The sequence below is a fragment of the Lactuca virosa genome, chromosome 6 (genome assembly GCF_052849685.1).
Source record: "Lactuca virosa cultivar CGN04683 chromosome 6, Lactuca_virosa_CGN04683_v6, whole genome shotgun sequence".
Lineage (NCBI taxonomy): Eukaryota > Viridiplantae > Streptophyta > Magnoliopsida > Asterales > Asteraceae > Lactuca > Lactuca virosa.
In genome coordinates, this window is record NC_136431.1 from 118,286,964 (window position 1) to 118,305,959 (window position 18,996).

General features: G+C 38.2%; 1 protein-coding gene across 1 annotated transcript; it reads right to left on the minus strand.

Annotated features, from left to right (window-relative positions):
• Positions 1–892: 892 nt before the first annotated feature.
• LOC145121899 (uncharacterized) lies at positions 893–1,255 on the minus strand. The gene has a single exon (XM_079057581.1). It carries the CDS (start codon positions 1,253–1,255, stop codon positions 893–895), a length of 363 nt encoding a protein of 120 aa, XP_078913707.1.
• Positions 1,256–18,996: the final 17,741 nt, after the last annotated feature.

Sequence of the window (18,996 nt, forward strand, 5' to 3'; positions counted from 1 at the left end):
TACTGTCATCCCTCCTTTCTTAGGAACCACTTGAATAGGACTAACCCATGAACTATCGGAAATGGAATATATGATCTCCGCATCTAAACGCTTGACCACCTCCTTCTTGACCACTTCTTGCACGTTCGGGTTCAACCGCCTTTGTTGTTGCACTACCGGCTTTGCTCCTTCTTCCATCTTGATCTTGTGAGAGCAATAGGAAGAACTTATCCCTTTAATATCGGTGATTTTCCATGCAATGTCATTCTTTCTCTTCTTTAAAACTCGGACTAACTCTTCCTTTTCAGATTTGGTGAGGTCAGAAGCTATAACTATAGGTTTTTGTTTACCTTCTTCAAGAAATTCATACTCCAAATGATCAGGTAAAGTTCTCGGCTCTGATTTCATGTTTTGTACATTGAATACGTCGAGTCCAGTGAGGGGAATCGTAGAGTCCAGGCCAAATCCCCATCTGATCGCGATTTCTCACATTGACTCGTCGAGTCAGTGACTGCGACTCGGTGAGTCGGGCTTTCAGCACTTCTGATTAATTCATTATATTCAGCTTCTTCGAGTAGTCTCTCAATCTCCATCAGGTCTCTTTCAGCATCAAAATCATCGTCAAAGGCACTTGTAGACTTGCTTGGCTTGTCTTCTTCCCATTCTTCCATTAATTCTTCCAACATATCAACCGAAAATGTCGTGTCATCACTATACCTTGCATGCTTCATGGCTTGATCAACTCCAAATGTAACTGATTCGTCTCCCACCTGAAGGGTAAGTTTAGAATCTCGCATGTCTACTATAGCACTTGTGGTATTTAGGAAAGGTCTTCCAAGAATGATTGGGACTTGAGGATCCGCTTCCATGTCTAGTAGTATGAAGTCCGCAGGGAACACAAACTTATCAACTTTCACCAATAGATCCTCGCATATCCCCCTTGGAATGTCACTGTTTTATTTGCTAAGTGAATTGTCAGTCGAATTGGCCTTGGCTCCGGATGGTCTAATTTCTTAAAGAATGAATATGACATAAGGTTAACACTTGCCCCCGAATCAGCAAATGCATGGATAGTTGATAAATTTCCGAATTGGCAAGGCAAGGTCAAACTACCCGGGTCACCCCTCTTCTTAGGTAATTTGTTCAACATGGCTGCTGAACAATTTTCATTGAGAACCACCTTCTTCACCTCTTCCATCTTCTTTCTATTTGTAAGAAGCTCCTTTAAGAATTTTGCATACTTAGGCATTTGTGCAACCGCCTCGATGAAGGGCATATTAATTTGAAGGGCTTTTATGTGTTCCAGGAACTTTTGATAATCAATATCATGCTTATCATGTCTGTCTCGACCTAGAAACGACAGTGGAGGCTAATATGGTTTAATAGGAGGATTATTTTTCTGTTCAGGTGGGGGACTCGTCGAGTCCATGTCTGCAACGCGGCGAGTCGCATCGGGTTTTTGCGATTTTTGGTTTTCTGCCTCTTCCTCTTGCACCAATTTAGGATCTTCTTTCTGGATAGGAGCCAAAGGAGTAATTATCTTCCCACTCCTAGTCGTCACAATGTTAATGTGAGCACCTCACGGATTTTTCTCGGTATTGCTTGGAAGGTCACCTGGTGCTCTTTGATTGATTTGTAGTGCAAGTTGGCCCAACTGTTTTTCAATGTTAAGAATAGAAGCTTGCTCGTTCCTCATCAATGATTGCTGCTCTTGTTGGATTAGGTGTCTAAGCCCATAACTATTTTGGTATGTACTTGACCCGATTATGAGCATGGTCCTTTTGGGTTTCCTTCACCAAAGCAACTGATAGGATGAATTAATTTTGTGGTCAAAAGAGATTAATTAAACTTAGGGGACTGGAATTGCAATTATAAGATAATTGGTTTTGGGCTGTAGATGCCTTAGGAATAAGGTGGACGAATTCAAGGTGGAAGCCCACTTAGAAATCGTCCAGGCCTTGATTCTGGAAGGATCTAAAGGGCTACTTGGTGGCTAAGCAATCCAATTAGGGTTTTGACTGAAACCCTAAGGCTCCAAAAATTCGGCCCTATGCTTCTCAAAAGTGCCTTGGATGAGTTTTGTGCCTCCTCCTCCCTCTCCTAAGTCATCTTGTTGCTTATGGTGGTTGTGACTCCATTAGAGGTGCAACACTTGCGGTACTAAGCTTTCAAGAGTCAAGATCAAGAAGGTTTGTGATTGTTATTGCTACATAACAATCAAGGTAAGATCTAAACCCTAATTACATGGTAATTTCGATTATAGTATGCTAGATCTAGGGTTTATGAGCTTTGGATGATTATTGCATGTACAATTAGAAAAACTAGATCCAAAGCTTCAGGGTTTGCATGTGCACCATAGGATTGATGTTATGCTCAAAACCTATCAGTGGTATCAGAGCCTAGGCTGTTTATCTAATGTATTTGATGCTAATGTGAATTGTTCAAAGCTGAAAAATTTTCGTTTTTATTTTCTGCATATTAATCACGAGGTGGTGAAAATCACCACGAGGTGGTGGGCCATCACGAGGTGGTAAAAGTCACCACGACGTGCTGTCTGGTCAGATGGCAGATTTTTTGGATTTTTGGCCTTAATTAGGTTAGGATAATTACCATAAGTTGTTTTAATTGATTAAAATCGTTTTTTTAATATGGTAATGAATATCCTCATCTAATTGAAGGATAATTGTCAAAATTAAGATAATTACTTGTTTTATAAGATAAAGATTAATCATTTGTAGTTTTGATTTGAATTATCTTGTAAGGAAATTGAATTAGGTCAAATTTAGATAATCACCAATTATTTGATTATTGAATTATTTGTAATTTGATCTAGAAGGTTTTGAAAAGTTTCAAAACTTGTCCTCAAGTTTTGGAATTTAAAGTTTAATTAAAGGTCTTAATTTTGAAATATTAAATTCTAAAACCTTAGTATTTTGAAAAGTTCGAATTACACCCTTATGGTTTTATTAAATTAATTAAGTGTGTAATTAAAAGAGAGTTAATAAATCCATAATGTAATGGTTTATATTTAATAAAATTAAAGGTATAATTTATTAGATTAAACCACCTAGTATTTTAAAAGTGTAAAATACACCCTTATACTATATAAAATTAAAAGTCTAATATTATATATGTATGAGTAAAGAGTTAGTCTTACCATTAGTAGGCCTCATTCACGAAGCTGGTCTATAAGGGGTGTTTAAGGAAGCGGCCTGTAAAATGATCGCCATTGGGTATCCACTCTTACCCACCACACTCTTGACTAGTGGAGGGTCGTTACCCGAACGGGTAGGATAGGACACAACCTTCCATTATAAGTATAATGTAATACAAGTAACTAAACCTTTTATAAATTCCCAAATCTTAGTTACTTAGGAAAAATGTGAATTTGATGCTAATCCATGAAATTACACTTTGCACCTTTCCGAGACATTAGTGGAGCGTGTGTGGTTAACCGGCACACTAATTTGGGACTGGAAAGGATGGTAGAGGGTGACTCGATGTTTGTCATAGATCAATGGAGCGTGTATGGTTAACCGACACATTGATTAGGTGATAGTGACATTGAGGGTACCAAGTATATTTGCATGGTTATTCACACCTAGTTTGTGATCCTCGGCATCCCAGTCACAAACTTGAAGGGCATAATCGAGATTAAACATGCCATTGAAAAGTTAAATGAATCTCAAAAGATCTAGGAGTTTCAATTCATCTAAAACCTAAATTCTTTTTCGTTTTTCATGGTGGAAATTGGTAAATCGTCATTTACCTACCTTCAAATATTATGCAACTGGATTACGGCATCCCTCTTCCAAGTTGTAAAATATTGTGTTGGGTCCTAACCTTAATATCTCATTTGGGTGTTTTATTAAGGACTCAATCAACTAACTTGAATTTTCTCCCCTTGTAGATGTCTGGTTATGACAACTATGGTCTTCCCACATCCCTTGGAAAAGGTTTTCCACATGAAGATGATGTTCCATGATTGGATTGTGGAAATGGAAATCATGCTTCACTTCCTCTAGCTCCTCTAATTATTCTCCTTGACCCACAAGTTCGAAGACTTGAAAAGTTAAAGATCACGCAATCCCTATTGGCAAAAAGACATGAAAATGGAAAGTCTGTATGTGCTCACGTCTTGGACATGAGGTTGCATTTTGACAAATTAGGAAAGTTGGGTGTCGAAGTCTCAAGGAAGTTGGTTGTTGACTGGGTTCTTCAATCACTTCCTGACTCATATAGTGAGTTCATTAGAGATTACTATATGATGGACCAGGACATGACCCTCATTGATTTGACCTATTTGCTTATTGCTGCTGAATCAACGATAATTTGGCGCACTGGTCAAGCAAATCTGTCTGGTAAATCAATGTCCCAAACTTCCATGGACATTGACAATGGCAACATTGGAAGTCCAGAAAGGTTTTCTCTAGGAAGAGAAAGTCTAAGTCTGAGATTGTCTCGTGTACCATTCCAAAAGAGTCCATTTGTTTCTATTGCCAAGAGAAGGGGCATTGGATGCGAAGCTGCCAGATTTACCTGAGAGATCGCGAAGATGGGAGATTCAAGATGTATGACTCTGCTTCAGGTAAAATCCACTATCTAACTCTATTAAGTTTTCTGTTTTAGATTCTTAACACATGATGTGATAAGATTGCATTTTGATGTGTTGTAGGATCGAAGAAAAGAAAAGGAAGCTTAAAGGAAGAAGTAAGCTGAGTCCGATCGCAAAGAAATGGATTTCGATCGCATGATTCAATGATCGGATTTTTGAGCTACTGCTTAGAGTTATCATAGATTGCTTAGGAATATGTAATAGCATAGTTTTCATTTGAATTTGCATTGTAAGGACAAGTTTTCCGCACCTTTTTTTATAAATAAAATAAATTTTGAGTTTTGTCTTATTTATATCTCCATGCAATGTCATTTATGAAAATTGATGCTTGTGTGTTTCTATTATAAGCAATATTAAGTGGATGTGATTCTTAGTTATGTTATTTATGGTAGTGTCGTAATTTTCTAAGTAAGGAAAGATTCTCATCGCCCAAGTTTCAATTGGACAGAAGCTTGGAATCATATGATTTGAGTCGTGTAAAGTATGGAAATCTTGGTACTTAGGAAATTAAGACTAATTCCTTGTTCACATAAGTATGTGAGTCAAGTGAAAGACTAGGAGATCTGGTACGCAATGTTATGCACTGGTCAAGTCCACCACAAATAACAATAAGATTATTCTTCATGATTTACTAAAAGTATAGTAAATGTGGTTATGCTTACAAGATTAAGTGTAATTCTGAATCATTGAAAAGTTTCAATGAATGGCAGAACGAATAAGAAGAATCAATTGGGCAGAAAGATAAACGTTTCTCCAATATGAAAAGATGGGAGAGTACTTTAGTATCATGTTTTATGATCGTCCCATTGATTATGAAACCATATCACAATTGATCCTCTAAGTAAATCTTAGTGCACTAGTATGGCTAAGAAGAGGAATCAGGAATTGTTGAAGTGGTTAAATCAAATGGAGAATCATACTTCGTTCCAAAATAAAGTCTTAGAATCGTACTCCAAGATTATGATATTGAGTGACACACATTCAGAAAGTTTAAAACACTCATCAAGTGTGGAGTAGGAAAGGTTTTCTTATTCCTACACATTTGAAACTGGTAAGTTGTGATGTCTTGGATAAGACAAAGACCGACTAAGACCAATTGTATGAAGTGTTGTCTTGATAAGAATCCGCACTAACTCTTGAGTATATGTTTGTCAAGAAATGTTTCTTGACAAGGGAATCTTATATGTCAAGAGGTCAGTGGGAGTCTTAATGATCTTGAAAAGCTTCAAGAATTGATCAATCTCTAGTTGACATATTCTTGTTTTCTGTGCCATTCTAGTTAAGTTAACTATGCATGTGAGTTCTGTGAGTTCTCATTTGAATACATAGAGGTAAAGCACCTTGATTAATGAAAGTTCATTGATCTGTACAGGTGAGTTGCTTAACAACTTGGAAGCAATGGTGGGCGCTCGTGCTTCCATGAGGCAAGAAATAAAGATTGAACAAGTTCAGTCCATATGAGTTTAGATTTGTCACAAACCTTGTCTTATGATTATGGTTATGACAAATTCACATAGATATGAACACATACACCATAAAATCTAAGTGTCATAAGGTTTTTCACCTTCATGAAAATGATTGTGAGGAAACGCTTTCACTAAGAGAGATTTTAAGGAGATAGCAATTGTGATATTTGCGTTCTCAAATTTGATTATGATTACGACATCCCTCTTCATAGTTCGAATTGTGAGATTTGGCAATTAGTTTGAACATTTAAGACTTATTGCTATAAGTTCTAAAATGGTTTAGACACACATATGAGCTATATAAGGGAAGGTGTATGAGTTTGAGAAGCTTGGATAAAGGTTTATCAAAGCATCTCGTATTAGAAATATGAACTTTGGCAAGAAAGTCAATAAGTATTGATTTCTAGAAGTCTAGCTAATTTCTAAATACATGTCAAAGCTAGTAGGAGCATAAGCGTTATGCTGGTAAGGACATAATTATCATGTTAGTGGGAGCATGATTATTATGTTGCAAGTTAGCAATATTAATTATAGAGAAACAAAAGGTTCAATTCGCAAAGTTGCAGAGGTTGAAAAGTTGTTTTGCTACAATTAAGGGAGAGGAACTTATAATCAAATTTAGTCAAAGGACATATATGAATGGTATGTTAAAAAGATTCAACATAAGGAAATTCTATATATGGCAATATTATAGCAAGAGACTGGTAAAGTGTCATGTCTTTATGTAAGACATTATGTATCGTATCCCATATGCTTCGGGTATATGATCGATTGCATATGCTGTAATATTCGTTCGTTTCGATTTTCCGAATGCCTAGGGCATTAAGAGGGAAAAAGGACCAGAGCCGGATATGACCAAAAATAATTAAACAACTGTCAAAGACAATCTAAGGTTCGCCAAGGATTGGTCACTTGTGGGCAGTTGGAAGTATTGTAATGGATGGACCATATCGACATTATTATGAATAGATTGGATTCTATTTAGAATGAGTTGTCATATGGCAAATATGGAAATGTTTCCATAAAGGGAGTTGGATATTAAGAATCTATGTAGATTAGAAACTTTTATCAAAGAAGGATTTTCAAAGGAATGTACTTTGAATGTGAGACTTCATAGAGTACATTGTAATTTCATTGGCAAAGTCTTGGTGACTTTGGTGCTTTGACATTACAAAAGGATCATTACGTAAAATGTTTGAATCTAACATATTCTAATAATGGCAAGAATTTGGTATTTTTACACTTGTGATAAGGATTGGGAATTGTGAAATGAGTATCATTGGAAATGTGCTCAATTGATCTATCTCACAATGTACGGACCATAGGTAAACATAGTGTGCATGCTTGGAGCATGGGATAACTATTGTTTCAATTCAAGTGATAAGTTGATTATTCGAAACATTATACAATGAATAATATGTAATTGATATGGTGACTAAATAAAAGGTGTTTTATTTATAATCAAAAGTTTGAGACCATATTGGATTCGATTATTCTTGTGTTTCACTTCGCATGTTTTGACTTCCCGAATAATAAGAATATTCGAACCATCCACAATCGTTTAATACTTTGGAAGTAGGTATTGAAGCTAGACCTTCATGAATCCGAATGTAGATTGTCTAAAGCGTATAGACATAGCAAAAGTCTGTTGTAGTGTTCATGAGTAGTCCTGAAATAAGATTTGAGTATTGGATTAAACCCACGCTCACTTGAATCACTTCCTGGATTTTATCACGAGTGATTAGTGAGACGATAATATCTTATATGCTTGAAACGGAGACATGTGAGTTGTAATTTACAAGTCGGTTGCACATTGATAATATGTAAACGCACCAGTAACTTGGTGTTATAAAACATATTGTTGTGTGTGATTTGATGAGTAGGTACAAGCGAGGATTTGAGTCGAAGTTTATCCGTTCCTTTTACTCAAAGTGGGATAAAAGCGATATTTATGGGCCCCTCGACGATTTAGTGATGACACCCTAAGCGCTTGGCCTAGCCGGGACTAAGTTGATGTGTTCTATTGTAGTTTGTTGTCAGTCGCCATAAATCGGAAATCGGAAAACAACACATAGATTGAGAAAATGATTATAATCCATGTCTCATGTCTATACGATATCTAGAATGGAGGAATATATGATCCCTTATCTGAAGGACGCGTTACTGATAATATCAGAGTTGACAGCGGCTTTTGAAAGCTACGATTGCTGATCAGGTTCTGAAGTCGTACTTGCAAAATAGTTATTAGACTTATCCAAGTGGGAGACTGCTGGATTAGGTGTCTAAGCCCATAACTATTTTGGTATGTACTTGACCCGACTATGAGCATGGTCCTTTTGGGTTTCCTTCACCATAGCAGTTGATAGGATGAATTAATTTTGTGGTCAAAAGTGATTAATTAAACTTAGGGGACTGGAATTGCAATTATAAGATAATTGGTTTTGGGTTTCCTTCACCATGGCGTTATCGGGTTCGCCTTTTAGGCCGCTTTCTTCTTCGGTTTCTGTTTCGGTTTCGTATTCGGTTTCTTTTGGATTGGGGTTATATCCAAAGCCTTCTATCTAGTTTTCTTTGCTCTTTTGGCTGCTAGACTCACCCACTTTCTTTCTTTTCTTCTTTCCAAAGATCGATTTAAGGTCCTTGAAAGGTGATTTCTTTGGCGGGTAAGTCTCTTCAACGGTCTTCTCCTTGTCCTTCCTTAAAGTTGATTCCGGATTTTCAAGAGGTGGTACCAAAGATGAGTTCGATCCTCGGGTCATAAAATACCTGAAATGAACCGAAAAACACGCGTAAAAAGAACAAAACTAAACTAAAAACAAAACTGAAATATTGCGATGGACTCGTCGAGTAGCTGCGGCTGGACTCGACGAGTCAGAGGTAAAACAGAAAAAATTAGATCAAAAATCCTAAAAACAGAAAAAAAAAAACTAAAAATCAAACCTAAAAACTAATTTACTAAAACAATAACTTTTTGCAAGATAGATCTCACACAAAGGATCGATAACACTAGCAATTAAAATTTATTTTAGAACCGTTCCCCGGCAACGGCGCCAAAAATTTGATGTGTGTTAAACGTACTAGTTTTAGTCCTACTTTTTAAATATAATTTAGACACACTAAAGGCAGTGTACCTGTCTATTGGTGGTATAATTAAGCAAGTAGGGTATCGAACTCAGGGAATGGTAATTAAACTAACTACTAGAATTATCTAAAACCAAATAATAAAAGAAAAGAGGTTTTCTCTAGTTTTGCAAGACTAGAAACTTAAGCACTTAACTAACACTCAAACAAAACAATTAACAACTAAGGCAAATAAAAATCAACTAAATTCAATAATAAAGGATACTTCTGTTCAGGTTCGATTCACTTATTTCTATGGTTGAATTTATGGCAAGTGCATTGGATTAATTTGTCATTGGCTACCGATTAATGTGATTAGGTTCATGTTCACTATTACTAATCCTTAGAAAACAGATCAATTCAAACAGTGGCGAATTGGTTAAACTAATGAATTTCCTAGTTTATTGATTCGTGTTAAGTAAGACTTGTAGTTAGCTAATTAAATTACTAATTCAATTGACTTCTTGTATGGTTGTTCGTCATACAAGCTCACACATTGACTTACCTATTTTCTAATTAACCCCTAGTTTCATGTTCACTATTCCTAGGCATATAATATTGTTTTCACATAAATTATATGAGACAAGCAATTACGAGATGTTCATGCAACTTAATAGACTTGATAATTAACAGAAAATAGTTATTGTCAACACATGAGGATCTTTAACAAGCTTAACAAAACAAAATTCACCGAATTAAATAATCCAAGCCATAAAACTCAAACCATAGTTATAAGTTTTTCTACCCTAAACAGAAGCAAAGAGTTTTTAGCTCATATTCATAGCGGGAAATATCTCACAAACTAAACCTAATGACTTAAACATAATGTAAACACTAGATTAAGAAAAGAGAATGTATTTGTGCCATTCGATCTCCTCAAAATTGAATGCTAAAGTTGATCCTCGATTTCCAGAGCTCCAGTAGTACTCTCAATCGCAATTCAGTCTCCAAGGGTTCCAGAGAGAAGTCCTTGTCTCGTGAGTTTATGCCCTTTATATAGTTTTCTGAAAACAGGGGCGACTCGTCGAGTCCATGACTGACTCGCCGAGTCCCTCACTTAAAATCTGTGCGCGGTAAGGTACTTGATGGTTCGCGAATGTTCGTGTCTACTCGTCGAGTAGGTGTCTGACTCGCCGCGTTCTTCACGTTTTTTACTCTTTTTCTTCTCTCTTCAATTCCCGAGCTTCCGATTGCTATTCCTGCTTCCTTTTGCTTCCGATCATATCTTTTAGGCTGAAAATACAATTCAAACATAATTAAGTACCTTTTGTTCATTAATTGAAATAAAATAGCCAAAAACTATTAAGATTCTACACAAAATATATAACTAAATATGCACATATCATAAATCTACTATCTCGATCGGAGATAATAGATATTGGTACCCCATGCAATCTCACCACGTCCTTTATATAGATTCGTGTTAGCTTCTCCATTTTGTACGTCTCCTTTATTGGCAGGAAATGGGCGGATTTGGTTAACTTATCAACAATCACCCAGATAGCATCCAACCCGTCTGCTCTCTTAGGTAATTTGGTTATGAAATCCATCGTAATACTTTCCCATTTCCACTCGGGGATCTCGGGTTGTTGCAGTAATCCCGAGGGCTTCTAATATTCCACTTTAACCTTGGCACAAGTGAGGCACTTGCTCACATAAGTGGCAATTTCTACTTTCATGTTTGGCCAACAATATTGTTGCTTCAGATGCAAGTACATTTTATCAGCACTGGGATGGACTGAATATCTTATCTTGTGTGCTTCGTTCATGACCATGTCTCTGAACCCTCCAAACTTTGGGATCCAGATTCGGTTCATGAGGTAATAAGCTTCAACCTTTTTGATTTCGAGATTCTTGTCCATCCCACGTAACGCTTCGGTCGCAATGTTTTCTGACTTTAGGGCCTCCAATTGAGCATCCCTGATTTGCGTGGACAAGTGGGATTGGATGGTTAATGTTAGGGTCTTCGTTTGTTGACTCGTGTATTCGTTCCTGCACAGGGCATCGACCACCACATTAGCCTTGATTGGATGATACTTGATCTCGCATTCATAGTCATTTAGCAGCTCAATCCACATTCGCTGCCTCATGTTTAACTCCTTTTCGATTTATAATGTGCTGGAGGATTTTGTGGTCCGTGAAGATGGTGTACTTTGTACCATAGAGGTAGTGCCTCCAAATCTTCAGGGAGAAGACCACAACTCCCAGCTCGAGATCATGGGTGATGTAATTTACCTCGTGTGTCTTCAATTGTCTAGACGCGTAAGCTATCACTTTTCTGCGCTGCATATAAACACATCCTAACCCCTGATTTGAAGCATCACAATATACTACGAAATCTTCCCTTCCCTCTGGTAAAGATAACACCGGAGCACTATAGAGGGCTCGCTTCAGGGTTTGAAAAGCGGCTTCTTGCTTGTCAGTCCAGTTGAAGGGTATGCCTTTTTGGTTAGAGTGGTCAGGGGCTTGGCAATCTTGGAGACATTCTGAATGGACCTTCTATAGTAACCAACAAGGCCCAAGAATTTCCTGATCTCCGTTGGCGTGTTCGGAATTGCCCCGCCTTCAATAGCTTTGATCTTGGAAGGATCCACATGAATTCCTTCCTCACTGACTACATGACCTAAGAAATTCACACTGCGAATCCAGAACTCGCATTTGGAGAGTTTTACATATAGCTTTTCAGCTCTAAGAGTTTCCATGATCTGACGTAGATGCTGACCGAGCTCCTCCTTACTTCGAGAGTATATGAGTATGCCATCAATGAAAACGATTACAAAATTATCGAGGAATGGGCGGCAGAATCGATTCATGAGATCCATAAATGCTGCAGGAGCATTTGTCAGACCGAAGGGCATAACAACGAATTCAAAATGACCATATCGAGTTCGGAAAGCAGTTTTAGGAATATCTTCTTCCCGGACTCGGAGCTGATGATAACCGGACCTTAGATCTATTTTAGAAAAATAACTGGCTCCTTGAAGTTGGTCGAATAGATCATCAATTCGAGGGAGTGGATATCGATTTTTGATGGTGAGATTGTTCAACTCCCGATAGTCGATGCACATTCTGAAGGATCCGTCCTTCTTCTTGACAAACAAGACCGGAGCTCCCCATGGTGAGAACCTCGGCCTGATGAATCCTTTGTCTAAAAGTTCGCTTAACTGACTCGAAAACTCCTGCATTTCGGGGGGAGCTAACATGTAGGGTGATTTTGCAATTGATGTGGCTCCTGGTATTAGGTCAATTCGAAATTCAACCTGTCTTTCTGGAGGTATTCCCGGAAGGTCTTCGGGAAATACGTCCGGATAGTCACCTGCCACTGGGATATCTTTGATGTTTATTTACTCTTTTGTTTTATCCACAATATGGGTGAGGAAGGCATAATTTTTTCTTGTGCAGGAATTTTTGTGCCTTGATGCACGAGATAAGATGGAGATTGACGCCAGGTTTATCACCGTAGATTATTAGGGTTTCGTGGTTGGGGAGGTGAAGGCAAACGACCTTCTCGTGGCACATAATATCAGCATGGTGGGGGCTTAACCAATCCATGCTGATTATCACATCAAAACTCCTAATATTAACTGGCATCAAATCTATTTGAAATGAGTGGTTGTTTAATGTTAACTTGCATCCTACGTAAACGTCTTTGGTTATTTCGGTTTTCCCATTAGCCATCTCCACCGTGAAGGCTTCGCTTAGATTTTGGGGTTGTTAGTTTAGTAAGTGTTTGAATTTATTACTCACGAAACTCCGCTCAGCCCCACTATCAAACAGAATGCATGCGTAAGTGTTGTTGAGGGGAAATGTACCAGTAACAACCGTCGGGTCTTGAACTGTCTCTCCTTGACCCAATGTCAGGACCCTGCCTGATCCTCCTGCTCCTTGGTTATTGGCTTTGGGTCAGTTTCGTCTAAAGTGGCCAGTTCCTCCACATCCATAACAAGTATGACTGGCCCCGACGTTATTGTTGTTGTTGTTGTTGTTGGGCTGTTGGTTCTGTTGGGGTTGAGATCTGCAGTACCGGGCGGTGTGCCCCTTGCGGTTGCAGTTGGTACACTGCATTTCTCTGCACTCGCCATTGTGATGGTAGTTGCACTTGTTGCATTTTGGTAAGGTTCATGTGTAAGGTTTGGTAGTAGTTTGTGAAGATGTGGCTGGGGCAGCTGGGGCTGGTGCCACTTGAGCGGTAGCAGCATGGACTGCTACGGTTTGCTGCTTTTTGGAGGATTTTGGATATGTCATCCCTTTCGTTTGTTTTCCCCATTCTTCTTGTTATTCCCTTCCTTCTTGGTCTCAGTCTCAGCAGTTTTGGTACTCTTCTTGTTGCCATGATCATAAAGCTTCTGAGCTAGCCTCTTTGCACTGTCAAAAGTCTCAGGGTTTACTACAATCACGTTTCCTTGGATTGGAGGCGTTAACCTCCAAATGAATCGTTCTATCTTCTTTCCCTCTGAAGTGATCATACCCGGGCACAAAAGGGCTAATTCACTGAACCTTGAGATGTAAGCCTTGATGTATGAGTTTTGCACGGTGAGGTTCCACAACTCTTGTTCTAGTTTCTGCACTTTCCCACGGGGACAATATTCTGCCATTAACATCTCCTTAAGTTCTCCTCAGGGCATAGCGTTTGCAACCGGCAAAGTCATGGCCTTCACATGAACATTCCGCTAGGATAGGGCTTGGTCAACAAATGTGCAGGCTGCGAACTTCACCTTGCTTTCTTCCGGACATTCGCAGATTTCAAAGACAGACTCGGTCTTTTCAATCCAGAGCTTCAAGGCTATCACGCCACCAGTTCATTCCTTGGTTCATTCCTTGGTTTGAGCTTCCAGTTCCTTGACCATTTCCGCCACCATTGTTTCCATTATGAATATGAGCCAATACTGCGGTGACCGCAACCGATATTGTTACCTGGAATGCAACAGAGTTTACCTCAGGCGGAGGCGGTGGTGGTGGTGCTATGTTGTTGTTTCTATGAATGTATCTTCGAGGCATCTTCTGTCATGGAATAGAAAGATGGTGAGTACATAGCAGTCTGTGGTTTCGGGTTACCTCGGTATATAGTGGTTTCGGTGGTGCGGTTGTGCATATGAGTGAATTCATACCAATATCATGAAAATAGAACACATAACCGATAACAACATCACAAATAAAACATAGAACCATTTCATTAATGATAAATTTGTAGTACAATGCATGAAAATTCGCCTTTAAAGGCGTACAGTACATATGGAAAATAAAATCCGTCAGCATAACAGCTCTATGAGTAGTGTAGTCACTTAATCATAGAGTTGATCCTACATACAATAGTACATGAAAAGAGAGGGGGTCCTATCGATAGAGGTGATGAAGAGAGAAAATCCTAGTCACGAGGTATGGCATCTGGTGGTGCTGGTGATGAGGTGGATGCGCCCTGAAGTCTGGCCAGATGACGCTGGGTGGCACGTAGTCGGGCCTCCAACGCTGCTTGTCTCGCCTGGTAGTCCCTAACCACCTCCTGAGTCAGTCTCCCTGTGCGTTCTACTGCAGCCCTCATTGCAACCATCTAACCGGCGGTCGCCTGTGCCTGCTCACCTATATCTCGCGTCCTCTTGACCATCACTGGTAGGGCTCGATCCGCAGGTCCGTCATGACTAAGGTCGTAATAGTCCTAGTTCATGCCGAATGGGGGACACACCCCCTGTTGTCTGCTCCATCTCCAGATCTCATGTGCCCATAGGGGCGTAGGGCCGTTGGGACCCATCCTATGTGGGGGCACCCTAGCTACATATGGCGGATTGATGACTTCGGACTCCGCGTCCGAGTCATCTGTATCATCCCCGTCAGACTCCTCCTCTTCTGAGTCCACCACTGGTTCTGTTGGTCCCTCTTCGGGTTCTTCCTCTGGTTCCTCTTCTGGTTCTGGCTCCAGCCATCCTCCGTTCCTCTGGTTGGGGAAGTAAGGATCTCCGGGTAGATGAAATCCGGCCATAGAGTCTGCACAAAACTATATGAATGCAAGAAAATGGATAGCATGTAAGAATACTCCTATAGTGTTTTAATTGTTTATGTTTGAGTTCCTTAAAGCTTTTTGGATTTAGAGTTGGTAAGTGTCTAGATTCCTTGCCCATCACGATCACTCCCAAGCACATGTTGGTCGTATTTTGAATAAATATAGTTGATCAGGCTATATTTACCCCGAATACGATTACATAACTGCCCGAGTTTAACCGTGATGTTCAATTCCTCCAAAGACCTTTTCTTCTTATTGTAGTAGTGCACACATAGGTATGTATTTTATTTTTATTTTGTTCAGAGTATTTTAGCCCCAATGTATTTATAGTTGCATATCTTGTATGATTAGATATGCCAGTTCGCTATAAACATTGCTCTGGTACCAATCTGTCACACCCCCGAACCAGATGGCGGAAACGCCCGGGGGTTGGGTGACTTCATCTTGTAATACCATCACAGTGTATATAAATGAATCAAAGACAACATCATCATCGTACATAAAATATAACAACCATCATTGTTTACATCAAGTATTGTATCATATATTACATCCCAAAAATATTAAGTGTAAAATACAACAAAAGTCCACATGTTCTTGATGACCGACCTGCTTAACGAGTCACTGAGAATACAAGTTATTTTGAAAACGTCAACATATATAATGTTGGTGAGTTCATAAGCATGTTTGTATAAAAAGTTTTGTATTATTTGTAAACACCAAAAAATCTGATATTTTCCGTAAAAATGGTTTGAGAGTTTTGATTCAAATCTTGTATTATAGCATGTGTGTTCATATTTTTGAAAATGTATAAAGGGAGAGTTCCAGAAAATCCTATATTTTCTATTGTAAGTAAAATGTAATGTATAATGTATTTTCCCAGAAAATCCGATATTTTCTGCTTGTAAAACTGTTGTAGTCTTAAAACCCTAAGACCGAAAAAATGGTGTTTGTATGGTTTCGTATCAGCATTAAAGTATATGTATTCCATAAATTTTTACAGTGTTTGTCAAGCTCTATGTGACTCGTTATAACCATGCTTGATATGAGTGATCTGCCTGTCATGACATTTTTCAGGCGTCGACTTATTTAAGGTAAGATATTTGTCACCCTAGACTGGCCTAGTTTAGCTGTAGCGAACAACTCAGGTGTGGGGTTGTCAACCCCGTATAGATCTATACACAAACGCTCGCTCTCCCTCCAGGAGACTCTGGTTATAACTACATGACTTATGGTTGTACACTAGGTAGGTACGGGTGAAAACGTGTCTCACAGGAGCCTTAACTAAATTTACGCGAACAGTGTATCACATTATTTACCGCTTTAAAATACTGTTTCGAGTATGTGTTTGATTACAAAACATTGGTGATGAAATACCATTTGTTTTAATCAAAATGTCAAGTATTTAATGTTATTAACCCGATTAGTATATAAAATATGTCGTAAGGCCCAATAAGCATGCAAATAGGTAATTGAGGCCCAATAAACATGAAATTAATATACAAGGCCCAATAAGCATGTAAATAGATGTTTACGGCTCAATAAACATGAAATGAGTATACAAAGCCCAATAAGCATGTAAATGGGTAATTGAGACCCATTAAACATGTAAATAGGTATTTAATGCCCAATAAACATGTAAATAGGTATTTAAGGCCTATTTTGATAAAAATGACATTTTCGGCCCATTAAACCGAGAATTTACATTTTAGGTCCATCTTTATTCAAAATGACAATTTAAGTCCATAAAGACCAAAAATTACATTTTAGGCCCATGAAACCGTGAATTTCTAAATAAGGCCCATTTTTATGAAAAATTATCATTTTAGCCCATTAAAACCGAAAAGGCCCAAAAGAAGCCCATTTTGTCAACAATAACTCTTTTGACCCCTACAAAACCGTGAATGTCATAAAAATCCATTTTTATCCAAAAATAACTCTTTTGGCCCTTTTAAAACCGTGAAATGTCACACAAAGGCTCACTTTTTGTTTATTTGTCAAAAATGGCCCCTTTTTGCATTATTTCTTTGTTTTTCTAGTAACTTTTGTTAGGATATAAATCCTTAAAGATCGATAGATTCAACAGGTAAACAAGAACACAAACGTAATCAAACTGAAGCTGAATGATTAAAAGTCACGCCTCAGATGAACTCGCTGAAGAATTTCAACTGTAGAGGCGTGCTAGGGTTTACAAGAATATCTATATCAAAAGCGTTAATAATCTACGGTGCATGCATGCATGATTAAGACTCAAACCCTAATAAATGAGACGGCTTGGACAGGCTGAATACCGAATACAAAATGGACTAAATAAATAAGCCCAATGACGCAACACAAAACACCTTACAATCTCCTCCTTTGTGTCAATTGAGGCGAGAGATGCTTCACTGCTGTGTCAACAACTTTTGTCTCCAACGTTTCAATATCCTTGATTTCTTGTAAAAGATAATCACCTTTTTCTTTTAAGAAACAAACATCAATAGAGCGTACAAAAGCGAATCTGCGAAACTGAAAAATGCCATAAGTGTCACGAACCATACTTTTTGAAAATCATATAGATCTTTGTGCAAGAGTGTGCCAATGATAAAGAAATAAAGCAAAGTATATCAGTGGGATTAAAGTGATGTCAAAAGAGACACGAAACTGAGGATCCCGGACATGAATCTCTTCCTTCAAAGTCAAGAGAGACTAAGAAGTGTCTGTGTGGTTTCCCGTTGAAGTATGATCATATGTTTGTTAAGAAACAATGAAAGGTATCTTTTAAAGTTAGGCTAAAAAGGGTGGCTAAATCTCCAATCAATCAACAAATTTGACATAAGTTTGAGTGATGAATGAAGTACTCGTGTGACCAGTGTAGTTAGTTGAACGAGTAGGCTTGGATTTATTTTAGTAGTGAAGCGAAACTGTGAAATCTAAAAAAAAATGGATCTTTTGGGTAGAAGAGTCATCGTGTAAGAACAATTCATAAAGATCACGCAAAAAAGAGATTTCGTGGCACAATCCACAAAGATGGAGTAACGTCAATTCCATGGTGAAAACTAGAACCTTTTATTTGTTCACAGTCAATTCATGTAAGTGTGTTGAATATTGGGTTTCACTTAGTTCGTGGTGAACGAAACTAAGATCATTAACACAGATGTTTTGTAACCATAAACCTCAGTGGTATAACTAAGAGTCTCAAGGGTTACAAGTGTGAGAGTAAAGGCAAATGGAGAAAAAGTGAGGGTGACTCCAGAAAAGTAGATGTACCTCTGCTATGAGTGTGTGACCAAGCAGATAACTCTTAACTCAATGTGAGAAGAGTAAAGTAGCTCGTGACTCATGTGAATGTAACAGCCTAGTTGGGAAGAAGCGAAAGGTTGATTCGTTTCATTAAGGCTTCACATGAAGTCTATTGAGGTTTAGGACAACATGCATCAGCATGCTTCTAGGGACACCTAGTTAGTACATAGATATGGAAATTATACTTGTCCTATCATTCGTTTCAGCAAGATAACCTGCAATGGTACTAAAAAAATTTTAAACAAACAATTTTTTTTTTTTTTGGATTTTGATAAAGCTTGAAAGAGAAAGATACAAAACAAAAGAAAATATTTTTGAATTTTAAATATAAATGGGAAAACATAGACAAGGTAAATATTTTTATATTTTTGAAAAACTTTAAAAAAATGAAAAATGAAACGAACGAAGTGTACAAAAGATACAAAGGTTAGACCACGAATGTTCGCTTTTAAGAATTTTGAAGAACGAGATAGGGCGAACGTTCGTCTCAATTCGTATCTCGAAAAAATCAGAACCGAACTAGAGCGAGCGTTCGTTCT